The following is a 25005-nucleotide window of genomic DNA, read 5'->3' as shown; positions in this document are numbered from 1 at the left end:
TCTGTTGTGCCCTATGCACACAGCTATTTAAATCCTTAATTGGATTGCTGTAATAATTTCAACTTTAGATTAGATTTAAACTAAATCCTAACTAATGCTGTTCAGACTGTACAGCAGTCAAACGGGGAAGAAGGCGCAGCAGCGAGCTAATACCACACCGCTGCTTGTGCAAAGTGCATCTTCATTCTTCCAACATGTAATTAATTGTCAGAGCGTGATTTCGCTCCTTATTGAATTTCTGTTCTCCGCAGTGCGTTCAGGTTAAGCGGCTGTTGGGACAGAGATATTATTTGCATATTAAATCTGGGGATTGTGGAGAAGAGGGAGGGGATGGGGTGGAATTAAATTCACCAGTATTCCTGAGTGTGAAGTTGCTAATCCTCTTCTGCTTAGAACACTGTTGCTGTGCTTTAGAAAGACGGGGGAATTTAATTCTCTGCTACTCGGGACTCTGATTATTTGCAAGGCATAGTGACGAGGAGTAATAATAAAAGAGCACTGTCTGCTATTGTGCTGCATTAAACTTGCCGGTCCTGTCTTTAATATCCTAAACAGCTTAGGTTAGGGGACTGAATTCGGTGGCAAAAATAGAACCACATCTTGTATGATTTAAAGGTTTTGCTTTAGATTTAAATTGGGAGCATCCACCTTATACACAAGTTTGAAGGAACTGAGGATTTGTGAACAGTGAACACTGCTTATAGCTCAGTCACAGGCTCTCAATAGCATTACCATTTAGAATATAGGGAAATAAATAAGCCACCAGGTGCCTGTGCATTCAACGAGAGTGTGGTGAAAGGCAAACCGACATGGGACCTTCCGCAAGGTGGTTAAGCACTGATTAAGAAAAAACAAAGAAAGCAAGCCTCTGGAATACTGTACATAAGAACATAAGAAAGTTTACAAACGAGAGGAGGCCATTCGGCCCATCTTGCTCGTTTGGTTGTTAGTAGCTTATTGATCCCAGAATCTCATCAAGCAGCTTCTTGAAGGATCCCAGGGTGTCAGCTTCAACAACATTACTGGGGAGTTGATTCCAGACCCTCACAATTCTCTGTGTAAAAAAGTGCCTCCTATTTTCTGTTCTGAATGCCCCTTTATCTAATCTCCATTTGTGACCCCTTGTCCTTGTTTCTTTTTTCAGGCTGAAAAAGTCCCTTGGGTGGACACTGTCAATACCTTTTAGAATTTTGAATGCTTGAATTAGGTCGCCACGTAGTCTTCTTTGTTCAAGACTGAACAGATTCAGCATTTAAGCTATTCTGCTTATGCTTTGCAGCATCACACTTCCTTGAACCAGTTAGCTCTCTACAACAGCAAAGTAAATGGGACATGTTACACTTTGAAAAGGACTGCTGTTTTTACAGCCCACATCCTAGGGCTGTAAAAACAGCAGTACTTTTCAAAGTGTAACATGTCCCATTTACTTTGCTGTTGCTATCTGTACAGAGAGGTTTGCTGAACACATGAAACCTTTGAAAGTCCTTTGTTTTCTTGGCAGTTCACCAGCTGTATATTCAGTTCAGTGCTTTATAATGATGATTGCTGAATAACCCAACAGGTCACTAGATTTTTTATCATCTAGCTCCTGGCGGTGTTCACCAGCATAAGCTTGTTGTCTGGCTTAATTATTATATATTTTTTTCCTAAATAATAAATGGCGTCCTGTATAATAAACCCACCAGCTGTGTGTGTTAATCAGGCTGGGACCCGAACAGAAAATGGCATGGTGTTTGTCGCGTGGGTTTCCTGGGTAGGTTTGTAGGTCTGAAAATGGCATGGTGTTTGTCGCGTGGGATTCCTGGGTAGGTTTGTAGGTCTGAAAATGGCATGGTGTTTGTCGCGTGGGTTTCCTGGGTAGGTTTGTAGGTCTGAAAATGGCATGGTGTTTGTCGCGTGGGTTTCCTGGGTAGGTTTGTAGGTCTGAAAATGGCATGGTGTTTGTCGCGTGGGATTCCTGGGTAGGTTTGTAGGTCTGAAAATGGCATGGTGTTTGTCGCGTGGGTTTCCTGGGTAGGTTTGTAGGTCTGAAAATGGCATGGTGTTTGTCGCGTGGGTTTCCTGGGTAGGTTTATAGGTCTGAAAATGGCATGGTGTTTGTCGCGTGGGTTTCCTGGGTAGGTTTGTAGGTCTGAAAATGGCATGGTGTTTGTCGCGTGGGATTCCTGGGTAGGTTTGTAGGTCTGAAAATGGCATGGTGTTTGTCGCGTGGGTTTCCTGGGTAGGTTTGTAGGTCTGAAAATGGCATGGTGTTTCTCGCGTGGGTTTCCTGGGTAGGTTTGTAGGTCTGAAAATGGCATGGTGTTTCTCACGTGGGTTTCCTGGTAGGTTGGTAGGTCTGAAAATGGCATGGTGTTTCTCGCGTGGGTTTCCTGGGTAGGTTTGTAGGTCTGAAAATGGCATGGTGTTTCTCACGTGGGTTTCCTGGTAGGTTGGTAGGTCTGAAAATGGCATGGTGCTTGTTGAGTGGGTTTCCTGGTAGGTTTGTATGTCATTCAGAGTTGTTATTTTTTCTCCACTGGCCTGTTCACTGTGTTTTTGATTTACCATGGAGTCCAGTGCTACTTTATGAGATTGCTATGATTTAGTGTGGAGCAGCTGCTTGCCTGTCATGTGCAGGGCTGTGTTGGATGCTCTGGCTGCGTTGGATGCTCTGGCTGCGTTGGATGCTCTGGCTGCGTTGGATGCTCTGGCTGGGTTGGATGCGCTGGCTGGGTTGGATGCGCTGGCTGGGTTGGATGCGCTGGCTGGGTTGGATGCTCTGGCTGCGTTGGATGCGTTGGATGCTCTGGCTGCGTTGGATGCGCTGGCTGGGTTGGATGCGCTGGCTGGGTTGGATGCGCTGGCTGGGTTGGATGCTCTGGCTGGGTTGGATGCGCTGGCTGGGTTGGATGCGCTGGCTGGGTTGGATGCGTTGGATGCGCTGGCTGGGTTGGATGCTCTGGCTGCGTTGGATGCGCTGGCTGGGTTGGATGCTCTGGCTGGGTTGGATGCGCTGGCTGGGTTGGATGCTCTGGCTGGGTTGGATGCTCTGGCTGGGTTGGATGCGCTGGCTGGGTTGGATGCGCTGGCTGCGTTGGATGCTCTGGCTGCGTTGGATGGCAGAGGCAAATCAATACCGACGTGGAATGGACAGAGCAGTTTAAAACCTGGCAGATTCAGTATGGCTGCCCACAGTGGCTGCAGCACCTGAGTGGCTGTTTTGTAGTAATCTAGTTTGTTGTTTATTTGTGTATTTATTGGTTTATTTATATATTAAGCCCTTGTGGATGCGTATCCCTGGTGACAGTACTTTTACACTTTTACATTTCCAATTGTGACAACTTTCTAAGGATGTCTTTAGCAGAAGTTACTGAGCATATCAGAATCTGACATGCTTTTATTTATTTTCGAAATGGGACAGTAGGCTATAACTCTTACCTGTATGCAAACAAATGCAGTCATTTCTACCATATGTAATTCCATCTCAAGTTTCTTATTTTTTCTTTTCTCTTTGTAAATGTACCTCCCTCTTCTTTCCTCTCTTTCCCACCCTACATGTCCTATCTCTCGTTTTATTTACTGCTCAAGGAGGTCCAGATGTCAACAGCTGGCAGACCTTAAACCCCAAACTGCAGGTCGGATTCAAACCGAAATGTAATGAAAAATAAGGCTTAGAAACTGCTGAAATACTGGAATGAGTCCTGGCACTTGTCTGCAGTAAGGTGTAAAGTGGTACCTGTTTCCCAGAGATCTGGCTTTCTTCTGGAATACCATGACTCTGGTCTTGTTCATGTGACAGTACTGCTGTAGCAGTGCCAGGCTGTGGTGCAGACCCTGCCCTGTGGGGACAACGGAACCAGGTCATCTGCGTAGAGCAGGAGTTTCATTTCAGTGTCATGTAGAGAGAGGCCAGGGGCTGCAGACTGCTCCAACATTGTGGCCAACTCGTTGATGTGGATGTTGAACAGTGTTGGGCTCAGACTGCAGCCCTGTCTCACTGCACGCCCCTGAGTGAAGAATTCTGTTCTCTCTCCTCTCTCTCTCTCCTGCTGGGATTAGGTTTTTCTAAGCTGTTTTATCCCCCGGCATCACAGATCTCCCAGATTTTAGCTGCTGCTCTTTTTTTCGATGTTCAATGAATGATGTATCGAACTTCAGCTACAATTAATCAGTCCATTAATACCATTACACAGCTTCTCTCTGTGCAGAAATTACATAATAATAATAATAATATTATATAGTGCCTTTCATAGTGGACCACCATTACAAAGTGCTTTACAAGATACAAGGCTAGAGTGTGTGAACTATGCATCAGCTGCAGAGTCACTTACAACATCGTAGCACAAGGAGGTTAAGTGACTCACTCAGGGTCACACGGTGAGTCAGTGGCTGAGCTGGGATTTGAACCGGGGATCTCATGGTTACAAGCCTGTTTCTTTAACCACTGGACCACACAGCCTCCTATGCCTCTCCACTACCGATACAGGGTTCACAGGAAGTACTCGGTGGTGTATCTACGGATTTCTTTCAATCAGGATCTATAAGTTTCGGGCTTATAAATATAATTTTATACTAAGGAGTGGTGTGATCTCTAGCAGATACTCTACAGACAATGGTTAAACTGACCTCACTTTACACACTCTAATCTATTTCCATTGTGCTTTTTAAAGAAATATATCACTCTGCTTCTAAAGTGTATGCTTTATGGTGGGGAATAAAACTAGAATTTCTACATACTAGCCTGAGTTGGTTTTGTTGTGTGGGTTCGGTAGACGTGCAACAGTCAATCCATTATTGATTGGCATGACTTTCATTGTGCAAGCCGCAATTTAAACAATAACTGACCGATTTTAATGGACCTGGTGATCGCCAGTCGGATGTGTGTATATATATATATAACCAGCAGGTTATATACCAGGTAACCAGCGGTGTACCACAGCGATCAGTATTAGGTCCTCTGCTATTCCTAATCTACATTAATCATTTAGATTCTGGTATAGTAAGCAAACTTGTTAAATTTGCAGACGACACAAAAGTAGGAGGAGTGGCAAACACTGTTGCAGCAGCAAAGGTCATTCAAAATGATCTAGACAAGATTCAGAACTGGGCAGACACATGGCAAATGACATTTAATGGAGAAAAGTGTAAGGTACTGCACGCAGGAAATAAAAATGTACATTATAAATATCATATGGGAGATATTGAAATTGGAGAAGGAATCTATGAAAAAGACCTAGGAGTTTTTGTTGACTCAGAAATGTCTTCATCTAGACAATGTGGGGAAGCTATAAAAAAGGCTAACAAGATGCTCGGATACATTGTGAAAAGTGTTGAATTTAAATCAAGGGAAGTAATGTTAAAACTGTACAATGCACTAGTAAGACCTCATCTTGAATATTGTGTTCAGTTCTGGTCACCTCGCTATAAAAAAGATATTGCTGCTCTAGAAAGAGTGCAAAGAAGAGCGACCAGAATTATTCCGGGCTTAAAAGGCATGTCATATGCAGACAGGCTAAAAAAATTGAATCTGTTCAGTCTTGAACAAAGAAGACTACGTGGCGACCTAATTCAAGCATTCAAAATTCTAAAAGGTATTGACAGTGTCAACCCAAGGGACTTTTTCAGCCTGAAAAAAGAAACAAGGACCAGGGGTCACAAATGGAGTTTAGAAAAAGGGGCATTCAGAACAGAAAATAGGAGACACTTTTTTACACAGAGAATTGTGAGGGTCTGGAATCAACTCCCCAGTAATGTTGTTGAAGCTGACACCCTGGGATCCTTCAAGAAGCTGCTTGATGAGATTTTGGGATCAATAAGCTACTAACAACCAAACGAGCAAGATGGGCCGAATGGCCTCCTCTCGTTTGTAAACTTTCTTATGTTCTTATGTTCTTATGTTCTTATATACATATTACAAGCACGCGGTATATATTTTATTATGAGCACGCGGTATATATTTTATTACGAGCACGCGGTATATATTTTATTACGAGCACACGTATGTTTTTAGCTATATTTAGGGTTGAGGTTTTTCCTAGTTATGCTCACTGTATTTCTTTAACCTTTGTTCACTCCTACACCATTGTCAAATATATTCATGTCAATATTCAATTCAAGTTTAGCTTTCCATTCCCCTATTCAAAGCAGGATGTGCATGCTTAATGCTGTCATATGTTTTACACATTTTGTGTGTGGTTACAAATAATACATGTATGTTAATGAATAAAAAGATTTTAAAGGACCCTTGTGTGATTGTTCCTATAGCCAGCTTCATTTGGAGTGCTGCAATCCTAAATTCACTTTATTTTTATTATTTTTAATTCTTGTATCAATTTCTATGAAAGTGTTTTGCTTTAATAGACCCCCCCCCCCCTTGATTGTTTGGAATCAAAGCAATAGATGATTAATAATATTGTTTTTATTATTGTTATTAATTAGTCATTTAGCAGACTCTTTTATCCAAAGCAGTGAACTAAGCATCAACAACTCATAGATCTGCAGAGTCGCTTACAAGAGGACCTTGGTTTTCCATCTCATAGATCTGCAGAGTCGCTTACAAGAGGACCTTGGTTTTCCATCTCATAGATCTGCAGCATGTTCTGCACAGAGGGCACGCAAGCCCACTGGACACGAAGTAGGCTTGTGGCTGCACATTGCAGTCATCAGCTTTCCTGAACTTGGGTAGCTTTTGATGAAGTTAATCTGCAGTTTCAGGGCTGAGGATTACAGCCATGCTCTTTCCAGATTGCTTTCGTTATTATACAAAGCCTCATTAGAAAAATCATCAAATGAAACGACTTGCTCCTGCGGATAAGAAATGGTAGTGTTATATTCGATATGTAACAAAGTGATTTACTGCTTTTAATATGCACTGGACTAGAATAATTCTCTGGATCTGGCTTAGTGTGCATAGTTTACAAGATAAGCTACCTCCTTTTAAGGACAAGGTTTTGCATATTGCGAAGGGAAAACTTTTTTTTTTATTCCAGCAAATAGGCTGTGCTTCTAAATGCTCTTACTTGAGGACTGACCTCCGTATATAAAAACAGAAAAGGAGGTGAGGCCTGGGGCAAAGTCAGGCTATCAGCTTGTAGAAGTCACCGTACAAGATAGGGGTTTGGGTTTGGGTTTGGGTTGGGGTTAGACAGTCTTAACCACAATGCAAGAGAACCGGGCTCTTCTGCATTCGTGGTTATAGAGCTTTTAACCCTCTCATCTCACCGACCGGGACAGAATCAGTAACGGCAGTGTAATACACAACATTACCCGTCACATGTGCATATTGTCCAATTGTAATACCGCAACACTTGTGATAGTGCACAGTTCGTTTGGGCTTTTAATCATTAATTGCTGATGAATGCAAGACGCACACCACTACTGCACAACACTTAAAAAAAAAATAAAAATAAATAAATGATTAAGCTTGTGTGTTGAGCAGACCATGTGAGTGCTGGACAACAGCCTACTGTAGCCGCGTGTTTGATCAACAACACACACAAGAGGATGCCAGGAGAGCACATGCATTTCATGTATTCTTTAATACTTCAAAAATGTAAGTGGCTTTCTGTGGGCTTGAAACCCACTCAAACTGTTAATTGTTTGATTTGAAAAAAACAACTTTAATTCAGAAAGCACTCTGGTTCAGTGAAAGCATTGAGGGTTTTTAAAACTTGCATCATGTTTGAACCAAGGAGGTCAAAAGATGTTCTTTAGCCGGGCAGCGTTTGATTCTGTATTGCAGCACTTACTGATTTAAATCAAAATGGTCCTACAATCAAATCTGTTGTTGCTTTTGTAGGAAACTTTCTCTCTCTCCCTAGATGTTACATACCAGTGCTCACCAGGATCTGTTCTTTATCTTGCATATAAAACTAAATGCAATGAAACCACGGTTTCTACTGTAGTTTAATTAAACTTCCGCAACAGTTAAATCTGCACTGCCTCCTTTCAACACCTTGTATATCCATTTTGAGATACTGCCTTCATATTTGCAGTGTTAAATAAACACTCCAGGCAAACTTTTTTTTAAATTGCACTCAGATCTGATATCCCATATCACAGGCTTTTGGTTTTCGGATGGAGACTGCGTTGGCTTAAGTAAACGCTAAAATGGTGAATTTGCAGTCAGCACCTCAGATCGCTCAAGCCCTGTTTTTTTTTTTATGCATTCCAGCTTGGAGTCCTGTTCAGTAGGATCGGTTCTCTTGTTGTCTGTGTGCTGGTGTCCCTGCTGGTCTGATTGCAGTAGGATCGGTTCTCTCATTGACGGTGTGCTGGTCTGATTGCAGTAGGATCAGTTCTCTCATTGACGGTGTGCTGGTGTCCCTGCTGGTCTGATTGCAGTAGGATCGGTTCTCTCATTGACGGTGTGCTGGTGTCCCTGCTGGTCTGATTACAGTAGGATCGGTTCTCTCATTGACGGTGTGCTGGTCTGATTGCAGTAGGATCGGTTCTCTCATTGACGGTGTGCTGGTGTCCCTGCTGGTCTGATTACAGTAGGATCGGTTCTCTCATTGACTGTGTGCTGGTCTGATTGCAGTAGGATCGGTTCTCTCATTGACTGTGTGCTGGTGTCCCTGCTGGTCTGATTACAGTAGGATCGGTTCTCTCATTGACGGTGTGCTGGTCTGATTACAATAAGATCAGTTCTCTCATTGACAGTGTGCTGGTCTGATTGCAGTAGGATCAGTTCTCTCATTGACAGTGTGCTGGTGTCCCTGCTGGTCTGATTACAGTAGGATCAGTTCTCTCATTGACGGTGTGCTGGTGTCCCTGCTGGTCTGATTGCAGTAGGATCGGTTCTCTCATTGACGGTGTGCTGGTGTCCCTGCTGGTCTGATAACAGTGGGATCGGTTCTCTCATTGACGGTGTTTTGGTGTGATTACAATAGGATCGGTTCTCTCATTGACGGTTTGCTGATGTCCCTGCTGGTCTGATTGCAGTAGGATCGGTCCTCTCATTGACTGTATGCTGGTGTCTCTGCTGGTCTGATTACGGTAGGATTGGTTCTCTCATTGACGGTGTTTTGGTGTGATTACAATAGGATCGGTTCTCTCATTGACGGTTTGCTGATGTCCCTGCTGGTCTGATTGCAGTAGGATCAGTTCTCTCATTGACTGTGTGCTGGTCTGATTGCAGTAGGATCAGTTCTCTCATTGACGGTGTGCTGGTCTGATTGCAGTAGGATCGGTTCTCTCATTGACGGTGTGCTGGTGTCCCTGCTGGTCTGATTGCAGTAGGATCGGTTCTCTCATTGACGGTGTGCTGGTCTGATTGCAGTAGGATCGGTTCTCTCATTGACTGTGTGCTGGTGTCCCTGCTGGTCTGATTACAGTAGGACCAGTTCTCTCATTGACGGTGTGCTGGTCTGATTACAATAAGATCAGTTCTCTCATTGACAGTGTGCTGGTCTGATTACAGTAGGATCAGTTCTCTCATTGACGGTGTGCTGGTGTCCCTGCTGGTCTGATTGCAGTAGGATCAGTTCTCTCATTGACTGTGTGCTTGTGTCCCTGCTGGTCTGATAACAGTGGGATCGGTTCTCTCATTGACGGTGTTTTGGTGTGATTACAATAGGATCGGTTCTCTCATTGACGGTTTGCTGATGTCCCTGCTGGTCTGATTGCAGTAGGATCAGTCCTCTCATTGACTGTATGCTGGTGTCCCTGCTGGTCTGATTGCAGTAGGATCGGTCCTCTCATTGACTGTATGCTGGTGTCTCTGCTGGTCTGATTACAGTAGGATTGGTTCTCTCATTGACGGTGTTTTGGTGTGATTACAATAGGATCGGTTCTCTCATTGACGGTTTGCTGATGTCCCTGCTGGTCTGATTGCAGTAGGATCAGTTCTCTCATTGACTGTGTGCTGGTCTGATTGCAGTAGGATCAGTTCTCTCATTGACGGTGTGCTGGTGTCCCTGCTGGTCTGATTAAAGTAGGATCGGTTCTGTCATTGACGGTGTGCTGGTGTCCCTGCTGGTCTGATTGCAGTAGGATCGGTTCTCTCATTGACTGTGTGCTTGTGTCCCTGCTGGTCTGATAACAGTAGGATCGGTTCTCTCATTGACGGTGTGCTGGTCTGATTGCAGTAGGATCGGTTCTCTCATTGACGGTGTGCTGGTGTCCCTGCTGGTCTGATTGCAGTAGGATCGGTTCTCTCATTGACGGTGTGCTGGTCTGATTGCAGTAGGATCGTTTCTCTCATTGACTGTGTGCTGGTGTCCCTGCTGGTCTGATTGCAGTAGGATCGGTTCTCTCATTGACGGTGTGCTGGTCTGATTGCAGTAGGATCGGTTCTCTCATTGACGGTGTGCTGGTGTCCCTGCTGGTCTGATTGCAGTAGGATCGGTTCTCTCATTGACGGCGTGCTGGTGTCCCTGCTGGTCTGATTGCAGTAGGATCGGTTCTGTCATTGACAGTGTGCTGGTGTCCCTGCTGGTCTGATTGCAGTAGGATCGGTTCTCTCATTGACGGTGTGCTGGTGTCCCTGCTGGTCTGATTGCAGTAGGATCGGTTCTCTCATTGACGGTGTGCTGGTCTGATTGCAGTAGGATCGGTTCTCTCATTGACTGCGTGCTGGTGTCCCTGCTGGTCTGATAACAGTAGGATCGGTTCTCTCATTGACGGTGTGCTGGTCTGATTGCAGTAGGATCGGTTCTCTCATTGACGGTGTGCTGGTGTCCCTGCTGGTCTGATTGCAGTAGGATCGGTTCTCTCATTGACGGTGTGCTGGTCTGATTGCAGTAGGTTCGGTTCTCTCATTGACGGTGTGCTGGTGTCCCTGCTGGTCTGATAACAGTGGGATCGGTTCTCTCATTGACGGTGTGCTGGTCTGATTGCAGTAGGATCGGTTCTCTCATTGACTGCGTGCTGGTGTCCCTGCTGGTCTGATAACAGTAGGATCGGTTCTCTCATTGACGGTGTGCTGGTCTGATTGCAGTAGGATCGGTTCTCTCATTGACGGTGTGCTGGTGTCCCTGCTGGTCTGATTGCAGTAGGATCGGTTCTCTCATTGACGGTGTGCTGGTCTGATTGCAGTAGTATCGGTTCTCTCATTGACGGTGTGCTGGTGTCCCTGCTGGTCTGATTACAGTAGGATCGGTTCTCTCATTGACTGTGTGCTGGTCTGATTGCAGTAGGATCGGTTCTCTCATTGACGGTGTGCTGGTGTCCCTGCTGGTCTGATTGCAGTAGGATCGGTTCTCTCATTGACGGTGTGCTGGTGTCCCTGCTGGTCTGATTACAGTAGGATCGGTTCTCTCATTGACTGTGTGCTGGTCTGATTGCAGTAGGATCGGTTCTCTCATTGACGGTGTGCTGGTGTCCCTGCTGGTCTGATTGCAATACGATCAGTTCTCTCATTGACAGTAGTTCCTACGTCCTCTTTATGAGCCTCTGTCATTGCAGCTCCGAGCTGCTGGGGGCACAGGATTTATTGGGGGCAATTCATCAGGCCAACTAACTAGTGCTGTTACTAGCTTGGGAAAGGCTATATTGCTTTATATAAAGTTCAGACCATTGCAGCACAGATAGGCAGTCGTTTATTACAAAACAACAGCGCAGCTCTAACCAAGACCATGGAAGCGTACCCTAAACCATGCAGTCATACTGCTAAACATGCAGTTGTAGCTGGGCAGCAACCCTCCTTCACAGTTCAGTTTCACTTGAGTGTATGTGCAGTGCTTCAGTTCAAACACCTCTGAAGCAGCAACACCGCCTCCTGTGTAGGCCACTATACCTGTGCTGGACCAGCTGGCACTGAACTCACACAGACAGAAGGAGCCATAAACTTCAATATCCAAAATGCTGCATTAATGAAATGATGAAGCAGCTTAGTAACCATGGGAATGATTACACTTGACCAATGGAAACACCTGTTTATTAATACTAACCCATGTAGTGATATTAGAAAATCCAAATAATATAAATGTCTGATTTAAAAAAAAAAAAAAAAAAAAAAGTGTGTGTGTGTATATATATGTATATATATATATATATATATATATATATATATGATAATTACAAAAAATATAGATCTATTTGAACTGAAAAGTACAGCCTCTAGCGATGAAGGTGCCAGTTGAGAGTATTGATGGGGCTGCTTTCCCCCGGCTTCCTCCAGCACTGTGCTCGGAGGGAGCAGTACAGTAATCCCACACCAGCCTGGAGATTTACTTAATCTGACCTAGATGTTCTTTTGAGGATTGACAGCTATCTCACTACGCAAATAAGAGTGTGGAATATGGGCTTAGCGGCTGTGATCCCTGCTGCACAGTGACGTGCTCATCAAGGCACCCTGCTGCTGCTCCTGGGATTTGCCACCAGGCTGGATCAGCGACATGCGACTCGCAGGCAGTATTGAAACTTGTCCCAGGAAATGGGTTAAATGCAATTGAAACCTGAACAGTGTTTGATTTGTTTTTATTTGCTGTGCTCATCAGAATTGCACGGCAGGAACGTAATTGTGATGAAACAAGTTAGGACATTGTTTTCTACAGGAATTGTTTACTTTTGCACTTTGCTTTATAATAGGACCATAGTCTTAATAACTTGGCCCTAAACTGCAGATATCACATTGTTTTACTGTGCGGCGAAGCCCTTTATTCAAACTTGTCTTGTGCTGTACAAATGATGTGCTCAGAATTAAGAGTGAACAGGAGAGTTCATGTTTGATCTCATTTCCAAAGTGGTGCGGCAGGCATGTAGCTATATAAAAGAGAGAGTTCGAAGCAGATTTTTATTATAAACTAACCTTACTCATATCTGCTGGGCTAATTATCTTTTTTTTTTGTTATCCTTAAGTGCTGCAATAGAGAATGAAATGCTGGCCAGCTAACTAAGAACAGCTTTTGACCTTCAGTGAGGATGAAATATGATGCATGTTTTTAAAAGCCCTCAACGCTGGGGCTGCAGAGGGTTCCTGAGATGGTATTTAATGTGATTTCTGCACTGCGGCAGTGAATTCAACAAGTCCTCAGAACAGGATGCTTTACTGCCCACAAATACACTTAAAGAGCCTGCTTTCCACATGCAGGTCTTAATGGCTGTTGCTCTTTCCAATGCCTTTGCAATTGCAGAGCTTAATTGCATAATGCCAACTCCATACAAGAATTCCCTCATTGGTAGCAAGTAGCGCTTCAACAATACATTTATATGAGTGTTAGGATCAAGCTCTCCACAGAAATCGGATGAGGGTCATTGGTATTGATCGAGCTGATTTACCATGGCAAGTGAAGGAACAGCAGCTTGGGCTTGTGTGGATTGCTGACACAGTGAAGCTTCCTGTAGTAACCTCTATAGTCTTCATTGCTTGCACAGTGGAGCTGTCTGTAGTAAACTCTATAGTCTTCATTGCTTGCACAGTGGAGCTGTCTGTAGTAACCTCTATAGTCTTCATTGCTTGCACAGTGGAGCTGTCTGTAGTAAACTCTATAGTCTTCATTGCTTGCACAGTGGAGCTGTCTGTAGTAAACTCTATAGTCTTCATTGCTTGCACAGTGGAGCTGCCTGTAGTAAACTCTATAGTCTTCATTGCTTGCACAGTGGAGCTTTCTGTAGTAAACTCTATAGTCTTCATTGCTTGCACAGTGGAGCTGTCTGTAGTAAACTCTATAGTCTTCATTGCTTGCACAGTGGAGCTTTCTGTAGTAAACTCTATAGTCTTCATTGCTTGCACAGTGGAGCTGTCTGTAGTAAACTCTATAGTCTTCATTGCTTGCACAGTGGAGCTGTCTGTAGTAAACTCTATAGTCTTCATTGCTTGCACAGTGGAGCTGTCTGTAGTAAACTCTATAGTCTTCATTGCTTGCACAGTGGAGCTGTCTGTAGTAACCTCTATAGTCTTCATTGCTTGCACAGTGGAGCTGTCTGTAGTAAACTCTATAGTCTTCATTGCTTGCACAGTGGAGCTGCCTGTAGTAACCTCTATAGTCTTCATTGCTTGCACAGTGGAGCTGTCTGTAGTAAACTCTATAGTCTTCATTGCTTGCACAGTGGAGCTGCCTGTAGTAACCTCTATAGTCTTCATTGCTTGCACAGTGGAGCTGTCTGTAGTAACCTCTATAGTCTTCATTGCTTGCACAGTGGAGCTGCCTGTAGTAAACTCTATAGTCTTCATTGCTTGCACAGTGGAGCTGTCTGTAGTAAACTCTATAGTCTTCATTGCTTGCACAGTGGAGCTGCCTGTAGTAACCTCTATAGTCTTCATTGCTTGCACAGTGGAGCTGTCTGTAGTAAACTCTATAGTCTTCATTGCTTGCACAGTGGAGCTGTCTGTAGTAAACTCTATAGTCTTCATTGCTTGCACAGTGGAGCTGTCTGTAGTAACCTCTATAGTCTTCATTGCTTGCACAGTGGAGCTGTCTGTAGTAAACTCTATAGTCTTCATTGCTTGCACAGTGGAGCTGTCTGTAGTAAACTCTATAGTCTTCATTGCTTGCACAGTGGAGCTGTCTGTAGTAAACTCTATAGTCTTCATTGCTTGCACAGTGGAGCTGCCTGTAGTAAACTCTGTAGTCTTCATTGCTTGCACAGTGGAGCTTTCTGTCAGTAACCCTTCTCCGTGTGTCTCTCTTGTGTATCTCTGCAGACTCCTGGGCTGAGGTCTCGTCCTGGGCGGCTGCAGTGGTTTTCTGAGAAGTGCATTGCTGCCAACCAGGTAGGAGCACCATACCACCCAACAGTACCATGAGCTAGTAAGAGGACATGCAAATAGTACAGAGCCCTTACATAGGTGTTGCAACACCCATTGTGTGAATAGTTAAGAATGATAAAGTCCAGCTAATTTACAATATACACAGTCAATATTTTGCAGAACGTAGTTTTACTAGCCCATGATGTGCTCCTTCATTGCATCTGACAGACTCCAGCGAGAGACTGTAGACTCCCATGCCATGTTTGACAGCAGGATCGCTGTGGTCTGTGAGGAGCTGTGTTCTGTAGGGAAGTGTGCAGAGCAGTGAATGCTGCCTAATGGAGAGGCATGTGAGAGTGCAGAGGGTCACCTTGTTGTTTCTGCAGGTACAGACTTTGGAGAGCATGGTGGAGATGACTCGGAAGCTGTTTGAGTGTGATCGGGACGAGATGTACTACTATCTCATCAGACTCTGCAGTAAGTGGGGGAACTCCTTTTAAACTGTGTGCATGACAGCTGAATAGCATGCAGTGCCACCTGGGGACCAGATGTTGTAATTTCCAAATCCCCCCTCCTTTAATCACACAGTGCTAGTTAGCGAGTGTTGTACTGCATATGCTGCAAGGATGCTGAAAGAAGTCAGATTTGTTTAAAATGGGTCTGTTTGTTAGCTTACCTTTTGATGTATAATACAGTATCTAACAACTTTGCATTCACTTAGTGTTTACAAAATATGCAAAATAGACTGCTTGAATCCATGTCAGTAAGATGTGGTGCTTTTATAGCATTGGTATTAGCAGTATTTTGGAGATGAAGCTTTAGCCCTTTGAACTGATTTGCATTGGTTTCCTCCTCATTTAGAGGAGAACAATGACTGGAGGAAGGCTGAAGCCACCTGGATGAAGATGCAGGAGGAGAACATCATCCCGCGGGAGTGGACCCTGAGGCTGCTGGCTGATATTCTGAAGAGCAACGGGCAGGAGGTGCCCTTCGAGGTGCCCGAGGTACAGTGTACTGGCAGGGCATTCAGACAAGTCGACCACACCCTTGGCAAAGCCCCTCCACAATTCAGTTAAACCAGCTCTGCCTTTGTAAAGTATTAAAAGCTTGTAGTACCACTGCTGAGGTTATGGCATACCATGTTGTTTCCTGGCCCTGATCTAAATTAGAGTGTGGAGTAACGTGGGGGCAGTATACCGATGAGAGCAGGTGTCAGATACTGCTAGAATGAATGAAACGTGTAAAGGATCAAGTAGACCTTAGTTTTAGTCTGCAGTGAGTTGAGACCTTGCTGTCTTGTGCTCTGGTCTTTTAGTGTTACAAGTCATTTCCCTCTCCATGTTATGTCTGACATCGTTCCTACTCTGGCTGTATCCTTGGTAAGCCAGTTTTGTGAGATCACTTGGTCCTCATCAGTCTTCCTCACTAATTCTACACACAACTGGCACCGTATGTCTGTCGTCTCCTGCAGACAGCGGCCAACAAAAGAGTGAATCTGACCGACTTTCTGCCATAGTCAAACAACTTACACACACACACACACACATATCTGTCGGACAATCCGATTTTTTACTCCATAACAAGATAGCTTTGTTCTGTGCTTTAATAAAACAGCGGTTTCTCACACATCATCCTGGTAAAACACAAAGAATTGTGAGGGTCTGGAATCAACTCCCCAGTAATGTTGTTGAAGCTGACACCCTAGGATCCCTGAGATTCCGGGATCAATAAGCTACTAACAACCAAACTAGCAAGATGTGCCGAATGGCCCCCTCTCATTTGTAAACTTTCTTATGTTCTTAAAACACGTTTAGAGGGATCAATGTTTTTCATTGGTAATGCTTGAGTGATTTCCGGGGCGACGTACCCTCAAACAATGCTCTGTGTAACACCCCTGACAACTCAAGCAATCCTATCTAGTCAGCGCACTGGTGGTACATGTCACATGACCTTGTGTGCTCCAATGAAACGAAGGGTAAAATGGACAGTACGACAGCCAAAGTAGGTACTTTTTTATTGAAGGCTATGACTTTTTAAACAAAGTTACAGACTGGACAAACAAAAAAACAAAAACATCGAATCTGATTATCACTGACTCAGATTTAACCTGTAGCTTGTTAACATCGCGTTTTTCATTTCTTTAATGTGATTACTAAAATGTACCGGTAATTTTATTTTAATGTATAGTGCTTGCTTGTAATTTACAGTACCGAGTGCAGCAACAGTCTCGGGTCCAAACCGTCAGCCCAGTGTAGATATACCATTTACATCATTTTACGTTCTGTTCAGCAGCCTCTGTAGTAGCCTTTTGTTTAATGTGTGATTCTGAAGCTAAAACGATCGATCATATTTTCTCTAAAGACACATTAAGATATGCAAAAAAATTACCTCAATCTGCATGTACAGTTTCTTTGGGAAATATCTTGATACTATTATCAGCCGAAATATGCTTTGCTTTTTCTATCGTCCATTTCTACTATTTTATCTCCAATGCTGAGAACTAGATTTTAGCAACCTAAATGAAAATGCAGCACCAACTTTGTCCCACCCCCTACTGCACAGTACAGGTCACAGAAAAACAGTAAAGACGCACTGATAGGCTGATTTTAAAACTTCATTGTCATTTGCATAGTAAACAAGAACGTTAGCTGCTTTGGAGAATTTTTTTGTAAATGTTATTTGTGGATTTTTTTTGTAAGTTTGTTTTTTTGGTTAAGTGCAATGCACACAGGACGGCGACGGAATAAAAAGGGCTGTCTACAGAAGGAAGATGCGTACTTTGCGTCTCTTGCGTTGTGCAGTAGTTCATTTAAACAAGGTTTCTTTTTTTTTTTTTTCGCTACGTACTTGTCCATATATGCATTGGTCCCTAAAAGAGGTGAATTTCACGATTACCCCTAATCATAATCATAACCCCAATAATAATGCACCTTTCTGTTTGGGTCACAGGTCCACAAATAAACCCTTAAAGCATTCTGAAACGGGACACCTAGACAATTCGGGTTGCACTTTGGATTACAGGACATGAATAAACATGCGATTACATTGTAGTATCTGGCTAGCTGTCAGTGGTTCTTGCCCTGTGTGTCCTTACATACAAATGACCTTGTGAACATAATCATATTACCTGATGTAATACCATTGCAATTACACACTTATTCCACCAGTACTTATCATGTAATTGCACGCACACCCTGAACAAACTTTAATATTGCAGTACAACCTGTTTTTCACTTTATTCCTTGCAGTTTCTGCCATTGTTATAATGAGTAATGCTGGCAATGCTGGTTGCATACAGCCCAAGTGTCCAGCACCCACAGTGCAACCAAACAAGTGCGATTGGACAGACTTGAGATACACAGTGCAGGAAGCATGTGCAAACCAGAGTTCTGTTTAAAAGTAAAACCAACTCCCCTTCTCTGTGTAGCGATGATGACCTTGCAGGCATGGTTTCAGGAGGCTGTAGAGATGGAGAAGACAAAGGGAAAAGCCTCCCTCCCTGCCGACTCGCCCGTCGACTACTAGCACCGCATCATGGCCCTCTGCAAGAAGAACATGAGCGGAGGTCACTGCTTACCTGGATTGTTTTTAGTTCTCCCTGGCGCTTTTCTGACAACACGTACCTGTAAAGTTATTGAAGGTGTGCTGTTTCACAGTAGGATGTCTGAGAGACAGCACCTGGTATGAGGCTGTTATAAAACTCGAGTAGAGCAATGCTTCTTTCCTCTACATTAAACCAAGGCCCTGACTAATATGTGAGCATTAGAGACCCTTTTGACATCTCTCAAAGAGGAGGCGTGGTGTTGACCCTGGTGTCGTGGATACATGCAGATCAATACAATTCTTACCAAATATAAACAGGGGTTCAGTCGCCCAATCGCTGTTAACAAGGGAAAAACATCCCTGGGAAACGGGTTAATTCTCTTTTAAATAATAATAGGACGTCGGGAGAAAACTCTGGAAACATTGCTTAATAAAATAGTATTTCAATAGTACATGTTGCGCTGGGTCCGAATGGCTTAATAAAATAGTATTTCAATAGTACATGTTGCGCTGGGTCCGAATGGCTTAATAAAATAGTATTTCAATAGTACATGTTGCGCTGGGTCCGAATGGCTTAATAAAATAGTATTTCAATAGTACATGTTGCGCTGGGTCCGAATGGCTTAATAAAATAGTATTTCAATAGTACATGTTGCGCTGGGTCCGAATGGCTTAATAAAATAGTATTTCAATAGTACATGTTGCGCTGGGTCCGAATGGCTTAATAAAATAGTATTTCAATAGTACATGTTGCGCTGGGTCCGAATCGCTTAATAAAATAGTATTTCAATAGTACATGTTGCGCTGGGTCCGAATCGCTTAATAAAATAGTATTTCAATAGTACATGTTGCGCTGGGTCCGAATGGCTTAATAAAATAGTATTTCAATAGTACATGTTGCGCTGGGTCCGAATGGCTTAATAAAATAGTATTTCAATAGTACATGTTGCGCTGGGTCCGAATCGCTTAATAAAATAGTATTTCAATAGTACATGTTGCGCTGGGTCCGAATGGCTTAATAAAATAGTATTTCAATAGTAGTACATGTTGCGCTGGGTCCGAATGGCTTAATAAAATAGTATTTCAATAGTACATGTTGCGCTGGGTCCGAATCGCTTAATAAAATAGTATTTCAATAGTACATGTTGCGCTGGGTCCGAATCGCTTAGTAAAATAGTATTTCAATAGTACATGTTGCGCTGGGTCCGAATCGCTTAATAAAATAGTATTTCAATAGTGCATGTTGCGCTGGGTCCGAATGGCTTGTGTATTCATTGTATGGGTTTGTTTTTGGTCGTTCCAGAGGCGTACAGGATCCTGTCTGACGCTGAGAGCAAAGACCTTGCTCTCCACTCTGCTGCCTACAACAGCCTTATCAAGTCTCTGCTGGCCGAAGGCAACCTGGAGGATGCCATGAAGGTTAAAGACATGTGCGTTGACTGAATAAATCCTTTACTGGCTCAGCAGCTATAGGTAACACACTGACTGACCCCTGAAGGGCTCCTAAGCAAGAGCTTTGACATGGATCACATTTACCTTCTGCACCCAGGTCTAGAAGAGAGAACTGCACTGAGCACTGCAGAGCTGCACACAGGTCTAGAAGAGAGAACTGCACTCAACACTGCAGAGCTTGCAGGTCTAGAAGAGAGAACTGCACTGAGCACTGCAGAGCTGCACACAGGTCTAGAAGAGAGAACTGCACTGAGCACTGCAGAGCTGCACACAGGTCTAGAAGAGAGAACTGCACTGAGCACTGCAGAGCTGCACCCAGGTCTAGAAGAGAGAACTGCACTAGCACTGCAGAGCTGCACACAGGTCTAGAAGAGAGAACTGCACTGAGCACTGCAGAGCTGCACCCAGGTCTAGAAGAGAGAACTGCACTCAACACTGCAGAGCTGCACACAGGTCTAGAAGAGAGAACTGCACTGAGCACTGCAGAGCTGCACACAGGTCTAGAAGAGAGAACTGCACTGAGCACTGCAGAGCTGCACACAGGTCTAGAAGAGAGAACTGCACTGAGCACTGCAGAGCTGCACACAGGTCTAGAAGAGAGAACTGCACTCAACACTGCAGAGCTGCACACAGGTCTAGAAGAGAGAACTGCACTCAACACTGCAGAGCTGCACACAGGTCTAGAAGAGAGAACTGCACTGAGCACTGCAGAGCTGCACACAGGTCTAGAAGAGAGAACTGCACTCAACACTGCAGAGCTGCACCCAGGTCTAGAAAGAGAACTGCACTCAACACTGCAGAGCTGCACACAGGTCTAGAAAGAGAACTGCACTCAACACTGCAGAGCTGCAGCAGGTCTAGAAGAGAGAACTGCACTGCACTGCAGAGCTGCACGCAGGTCTAGAAGAGAGAACTGCACTCAACACTGCAGAGCTGCAGCAGGTTAGAACAGAGAACTGCACTGAGCACTGCAGAGCTGCACCCAGGTCTAGAAGAGAGAACTGCACTGAGCACTGCAGAGCTGCACACAGGTCTAGAAGAGAGAACTGCACTGAGCACTGCAGAGCTGCACACAGGTCTAGAAGAGAGAACTGCACTGAGCACTGCAGAGCTGCACACAGGTCTAGAAGAGAGAACTGCACTCAACACTGCAGAGCTGCACACAGGTCTAGAAGAGAGAACTGCACTGAGCACTGCAGAGCTGCACACAGGTCTAGAAGAGAGAACTGCACTGAGCACTGCAGAGCTGCACCCAGGTCTAGAAGAGAGAACTGCACTGAGCACTGCAGAGCTGCACACAGGTCTAGAAGAGAGAACTGCACTGAGCACTGCAGAGCTGCACACAGGTCTAGAAGAGAGAACTGCACTGAGCACTGCAGAGCTGCACGCAGGTCTAGAAGAGAGAACTGCACTCAACACTGCAGAGCTGCACCCAGGTCTAGAAGAGAGAACTGCACTGAGCACTGCAGAGCTGCACACAGGTCTAGAAGAGAGAACTGCACTGAGCACTGCAGAGCTGCACACAGGTCTAGAAGAGAGAACTGCACTCAGCACTGCAGAGCTGCACACAGGTCTAGAAGAGAGAACTGCACTGAGCACTGCAGAGCTGCACACAGGTCTAGAAGAGAGAACTGCACTGAGCACTGCAGAGCTGCACCCAGGTCTAGAAGAGAGAACTGCACTCAACACTGCAGAGCTGCACACAGGTCTAGAAGAGAGAACTGCACTCAACACTGCAGAGCTGCACGCAGGTCTAGAAGAGAGAACTGCACTGAGCACTGCAGAGCTGCACGCAGGTCTAGAAGAGAGAACTGCACTCAACACTGCAGAGCTGCACCCAGGTGTAGAACAGAGAACTGCACTGAGCACTGCAGAGCTGCACCCAGGTCTAGAAGAGAGAACTGCACTGAGCACTGCAGAGCTGCACGCAGGTCTAGAAGAGAGAACTGCACTGAGCACTGCAGAGCTGCACGCAGGTCTAGAAGAGAGAACTGCACTGAGCACTGCAGAGCTGCACACAGGTCTAGAAGAGAGAACTGCACTGAGCACTGCAGAGCTGCACGCAGGTCTAGAAGAGAGAACTGCACTGAGCACTGCAGAGCTGCACCCAGGTCTAGAAGAGAGAACTGCACTGAGCACTGCAGAGCTGCACACAGGTCTAGAAGAGAGAACTGCACTGAGCACTGCAGAGCTGCACACAGGTCTAGAAGAGAGAACTGCACTGAGCACTGCAGAGCTGCACACAGGTCTAGAAGAGAGAACTGCACTGAGCACTGCAGAGCTGCACACAGGTCTAGAAGAGAGAACTGCACTGAGCACTGCAGAGCTGCACACAGGTCTAGAAGAGAGAACTGCACTGAGCACTGCAGAGCTGCACACAGGTCTAGAAGAGAGAACTGCACTCAACACTGCAGAGCTGCACACAGGTCTAGAAGAGAGAACTGCACTGAGCACTGCAGAGCTGCACACAGGTCTAGAAGAGAGAACTGCACTCAGCACTGCAGAGCTGCACCCAGGTCTAGAAGAGAGAACTGCACTGAGTACTGCAGAGCTGCACACAGGTCTAGAAGAGAGAACTGCACTGAGCACTGCAGAGCTGCACACAGGTCTAGAAGAGAGAACTGCACTCAACACTGCAGAGCTGCACACAGGTCTAACTTGTAAATCTGTGCCCATGTTTTTTATTTAAGTATGACTAATACAGTCCAATAGGGTAGTCTTTAAGTTATAGAAATCCATTTGTTTCTCAGAGTAGCAGTTCTTTCTCTCCAAGATGTGCTCGTCCTGTCTGCACCGATTATATAAAGTCCTGCCAGGGATCATATCCACGGCCCCCTGAATAAAGACACTCTCTGCACACCAGTTCTCTTTGTCAGCTAATCCCAGTTATAAACCATCCCTCCTTGATTCCTTTCTATTCAACTCGCAGCTCCTTTATTTGCCTAACTTTTTAATCCAGTCTTGACCCGCTGGTTGGCACAGTGTTTTTGTTGTTGTTGGAATCAGAGATTACTGCTATAACATGGGGTACACCGTTTTAATCACTACAGAGATGCAAAGAACGAGGAGTAGGAGAAGAAGTAATAATTCCCATGTTGTGTGTAATGCAGTCTCATTTCCGAACTGGTGACTTAAGAGATTTGGACAGATGGGCAAAAGTAACATCCGAACTGAGCAATAGGGTGCTTATGTGGTGATTAAGAGGATTGAGTGGAGGGACCAGGAGGAATCCATTGGCCTGCTCTCACTGTATTTGCTTTACAGTACAAGGAGCTTGATATTTGTGAACCTGGAGCCCAGACAGACAGCTGAACCTGGAGCCCAGACAGACAGCTGAACCTGGAGCCCAGACAGACAGCTGAACCTGGAGCCCAGACACACAGCTGTTGCATTTTCATTTTAGTACTGGTTGTTGAAACCACCAGAGCTCCGTACACGCAGCTCTCTTGCCAGACCCAAACCACCGACACTAGTGTCCTTCCAAGGGATGTGTTTCCCAGCCTTCTCTCTCTTGAGTATAGCTGGGTTAAGTGAAATAACCTTAGTGGTTTTAAAAGTTAATAAATGTATAGATTTCTTTGGTACCAGCTGCCAGACATTTCCATTTAGAATTCCAGCCCTGTACCGTAAACTTCTCCTGCTCTTTCAAAAGAGTGCCTGATACTGTAGTTGCAAAGACCACATGTAGTGATTTTACATCCAACGTGACACACAGTGGTAAACCTCCTCTCGCACGCACACACCACACACACGCGCGCACGAAGGCACGCACGCACCCACTCGCGCGCACACACGCACGCACGCATATATTTAACAGATTTCTCTTTGTTCTTTCCCAATCGCAAGAGCCAGCACTTCTATTCCAAATCTCTTCCTTGTTCTCTGTGTAGCTCCTTTTGCCTGTCTTGTCAATCCCGTCTGAATAAAAAAAAAACAAAAAGGGAAGTAATAAGAAACTGTTTGACAGAGGAATACAAAAGCTGTCTCGCCTCTGTCCGAAGAGGGAGGGTGATAAAGCTGTGACTGAGACACACAGACCCTTCTTCCCTTCCCTCCCACTCTATCTATATTATATATATATATATATATATATATATATATATATATATATATATATATAGTGTGTGTGTGTGTGTGTGTGTGTGTGTGTGTGTGTGTGTGTGTGTGCTAGTTGATGGTCTCTGTTGTTTTTTTCTCCTCTAATTTCACCTTGCTGCTCACCCGTTTATTATCGTATCGGATGCATATCAGTAATTCCTTTGGAACTGTCTGCTTCTTTCAGAGCCAGGAGCCGAATCTCAGGCTTCACTCTGAGCGACACGGCCAGCAGCCTCCTCCTCATCACCCAAGTGAGGCGGGACAATCTGAAAGTTATGTCTGGCTGTGTGCCCTCAGCGTCACATTACTGCCTCTCCGGATTCTCTCACTGCTGTGCCATTCGCATCCTCCTATAAAGGAGTCCATTTAGCAAATTGCCTGCTTATCAAGAGCCTTTGTGGGAGCTGAGACATGAAATTACTGTACATGCATTTATAATACTGGCTTCAATAGGAATGTGCATGAAATGACTGTACATGCATTTATAATACTGGCTTCAATAGGAATGTGCATGAAATGACTGTACATGCATTTATAATACTGGCTTCAGTAGGAATGTGCATGAAATGACTGTACATGCATTTATTATATTGGCTTCAGTAGGAATGTGCATGAAATGACTATACATGCATTTATTATATTGGCTTCAGTAGGAATGTGCATGAAATGACTGTACATGCATTTATTATATTGGCTTCAGTAGGAATGTGCATGAAATGACTATACATGCATTTATTATATTGGCTTCAGTAGGAATGTGCATGAAATGACTGTATATGCATTTATTATACTGGCTTCAATAGGAATGTGCATGAAATGACTGTACATGCATTTATAATACTGGCTTCAATAGGAATGTGCATGAAATGACTGTACATGCATTTATTATACTGGCTTCAATAGGAATGTGCATGAAATGACTGTACATGCATTTATTATACTGGCTTCAATAGGAATGTGCATGAAATGACTGTACATGCATTTATTATACTGGCTTCAATAGGAATGTGCATGAAATGACTACATGCATTTATTATACTGGCTTCAATAGGAATGTGCATGAAATGACTACATGCATTTATTATACTGGCTTCAATAGGAATGTGCATGAAATGACTGTACATGCATTTATTATACTGGCTTCAATAGGAATGTGCATGAAATGACTGTACATGCATTTATTATACTGGCTTCAATAGGAATGTGCATGAAATGACTGTACATAAGAACATAAGAACATAAGAAAGTTTACAAACGAGAGGAGGCCATTCGGCCCATCTTGCTCGTTTGGTTGTTAG

The 25005-nt window shown here is 44.4% G+C and overlaps 2 protein-coding genes across 3 annotated transcripts in view; both read left to right on the top strand.

Annotated features, from left to right (window-relative positions):
* Positions 1-25005, top strand: part of LOC121316622 (leucine-rich PPR motif-containing protein, mitochondrial-like) — an 83024-nt gene that overhangs the window by 44953 nt on the left and 13066 nt on the right. Inside the window, 5 exon segments of the mRNA XM_041251664.1 lie at positions 14570-14638; positions 15001-15091; positions 15476-15618; positions 19463-19587; positions 23892-23958. Of these exon segments, the coding sequence (XP_041107598.1) occupies positions 14570-14638; positions 15001-15091; positions 15476-15618; positions 19463-19587; positions 23892-23958 (495 nt within the window).
* On the top strand, positions 18046-24984 carry LOC121316674 (leucine-rich PPR motif-containing protein, mitochondrial-like). Of its 2 annotated transcripts, none has more exons than XM_041251721.1 (3): positions 18046-18254; positions 19461-19587; positions 23892-24984. In XM_041251721.1, the coding sequence occupies exons 1-3, from the start codon at positions 18149-18151 to the stop codon at positions 24061-24063; spliced, it is 405 nt and encodes a 134-aa protein (XP_041107655.1). In that variant the 5' UTR covers positions 18046-18148; the 3' UTR covers positions 24064-24984. The 2 variants fall into 2 exon arrangements, with proteins under 2 accessions (XP_041107655.1, XP_041107656.1); XM_041251722.1 differs by having other exon boundaries at positions 18046-18179; positions 23892-24983.

This window comes from Polyodon spathula, chromosome 6 (assembly GCF_017654505.1).
Source record: "Polyodon spathula isolate WHYD16114869_AA chromosome 6, ASM1765450v1, whole genome shotgun sequence".
Taxonomy (NCBI): domain Eukaryota; kingdom Metazoa; phylum Chordata; class Actinopteri; order Acipenseriformes; family Polyodontidae; genus Polyodon; species Polyodon spathula.
The sequence above is the reverse complement of the archived record's forward strand: the minus strand, read 5'-3'. Positions and strand labels throughout refer to the sequence as shown.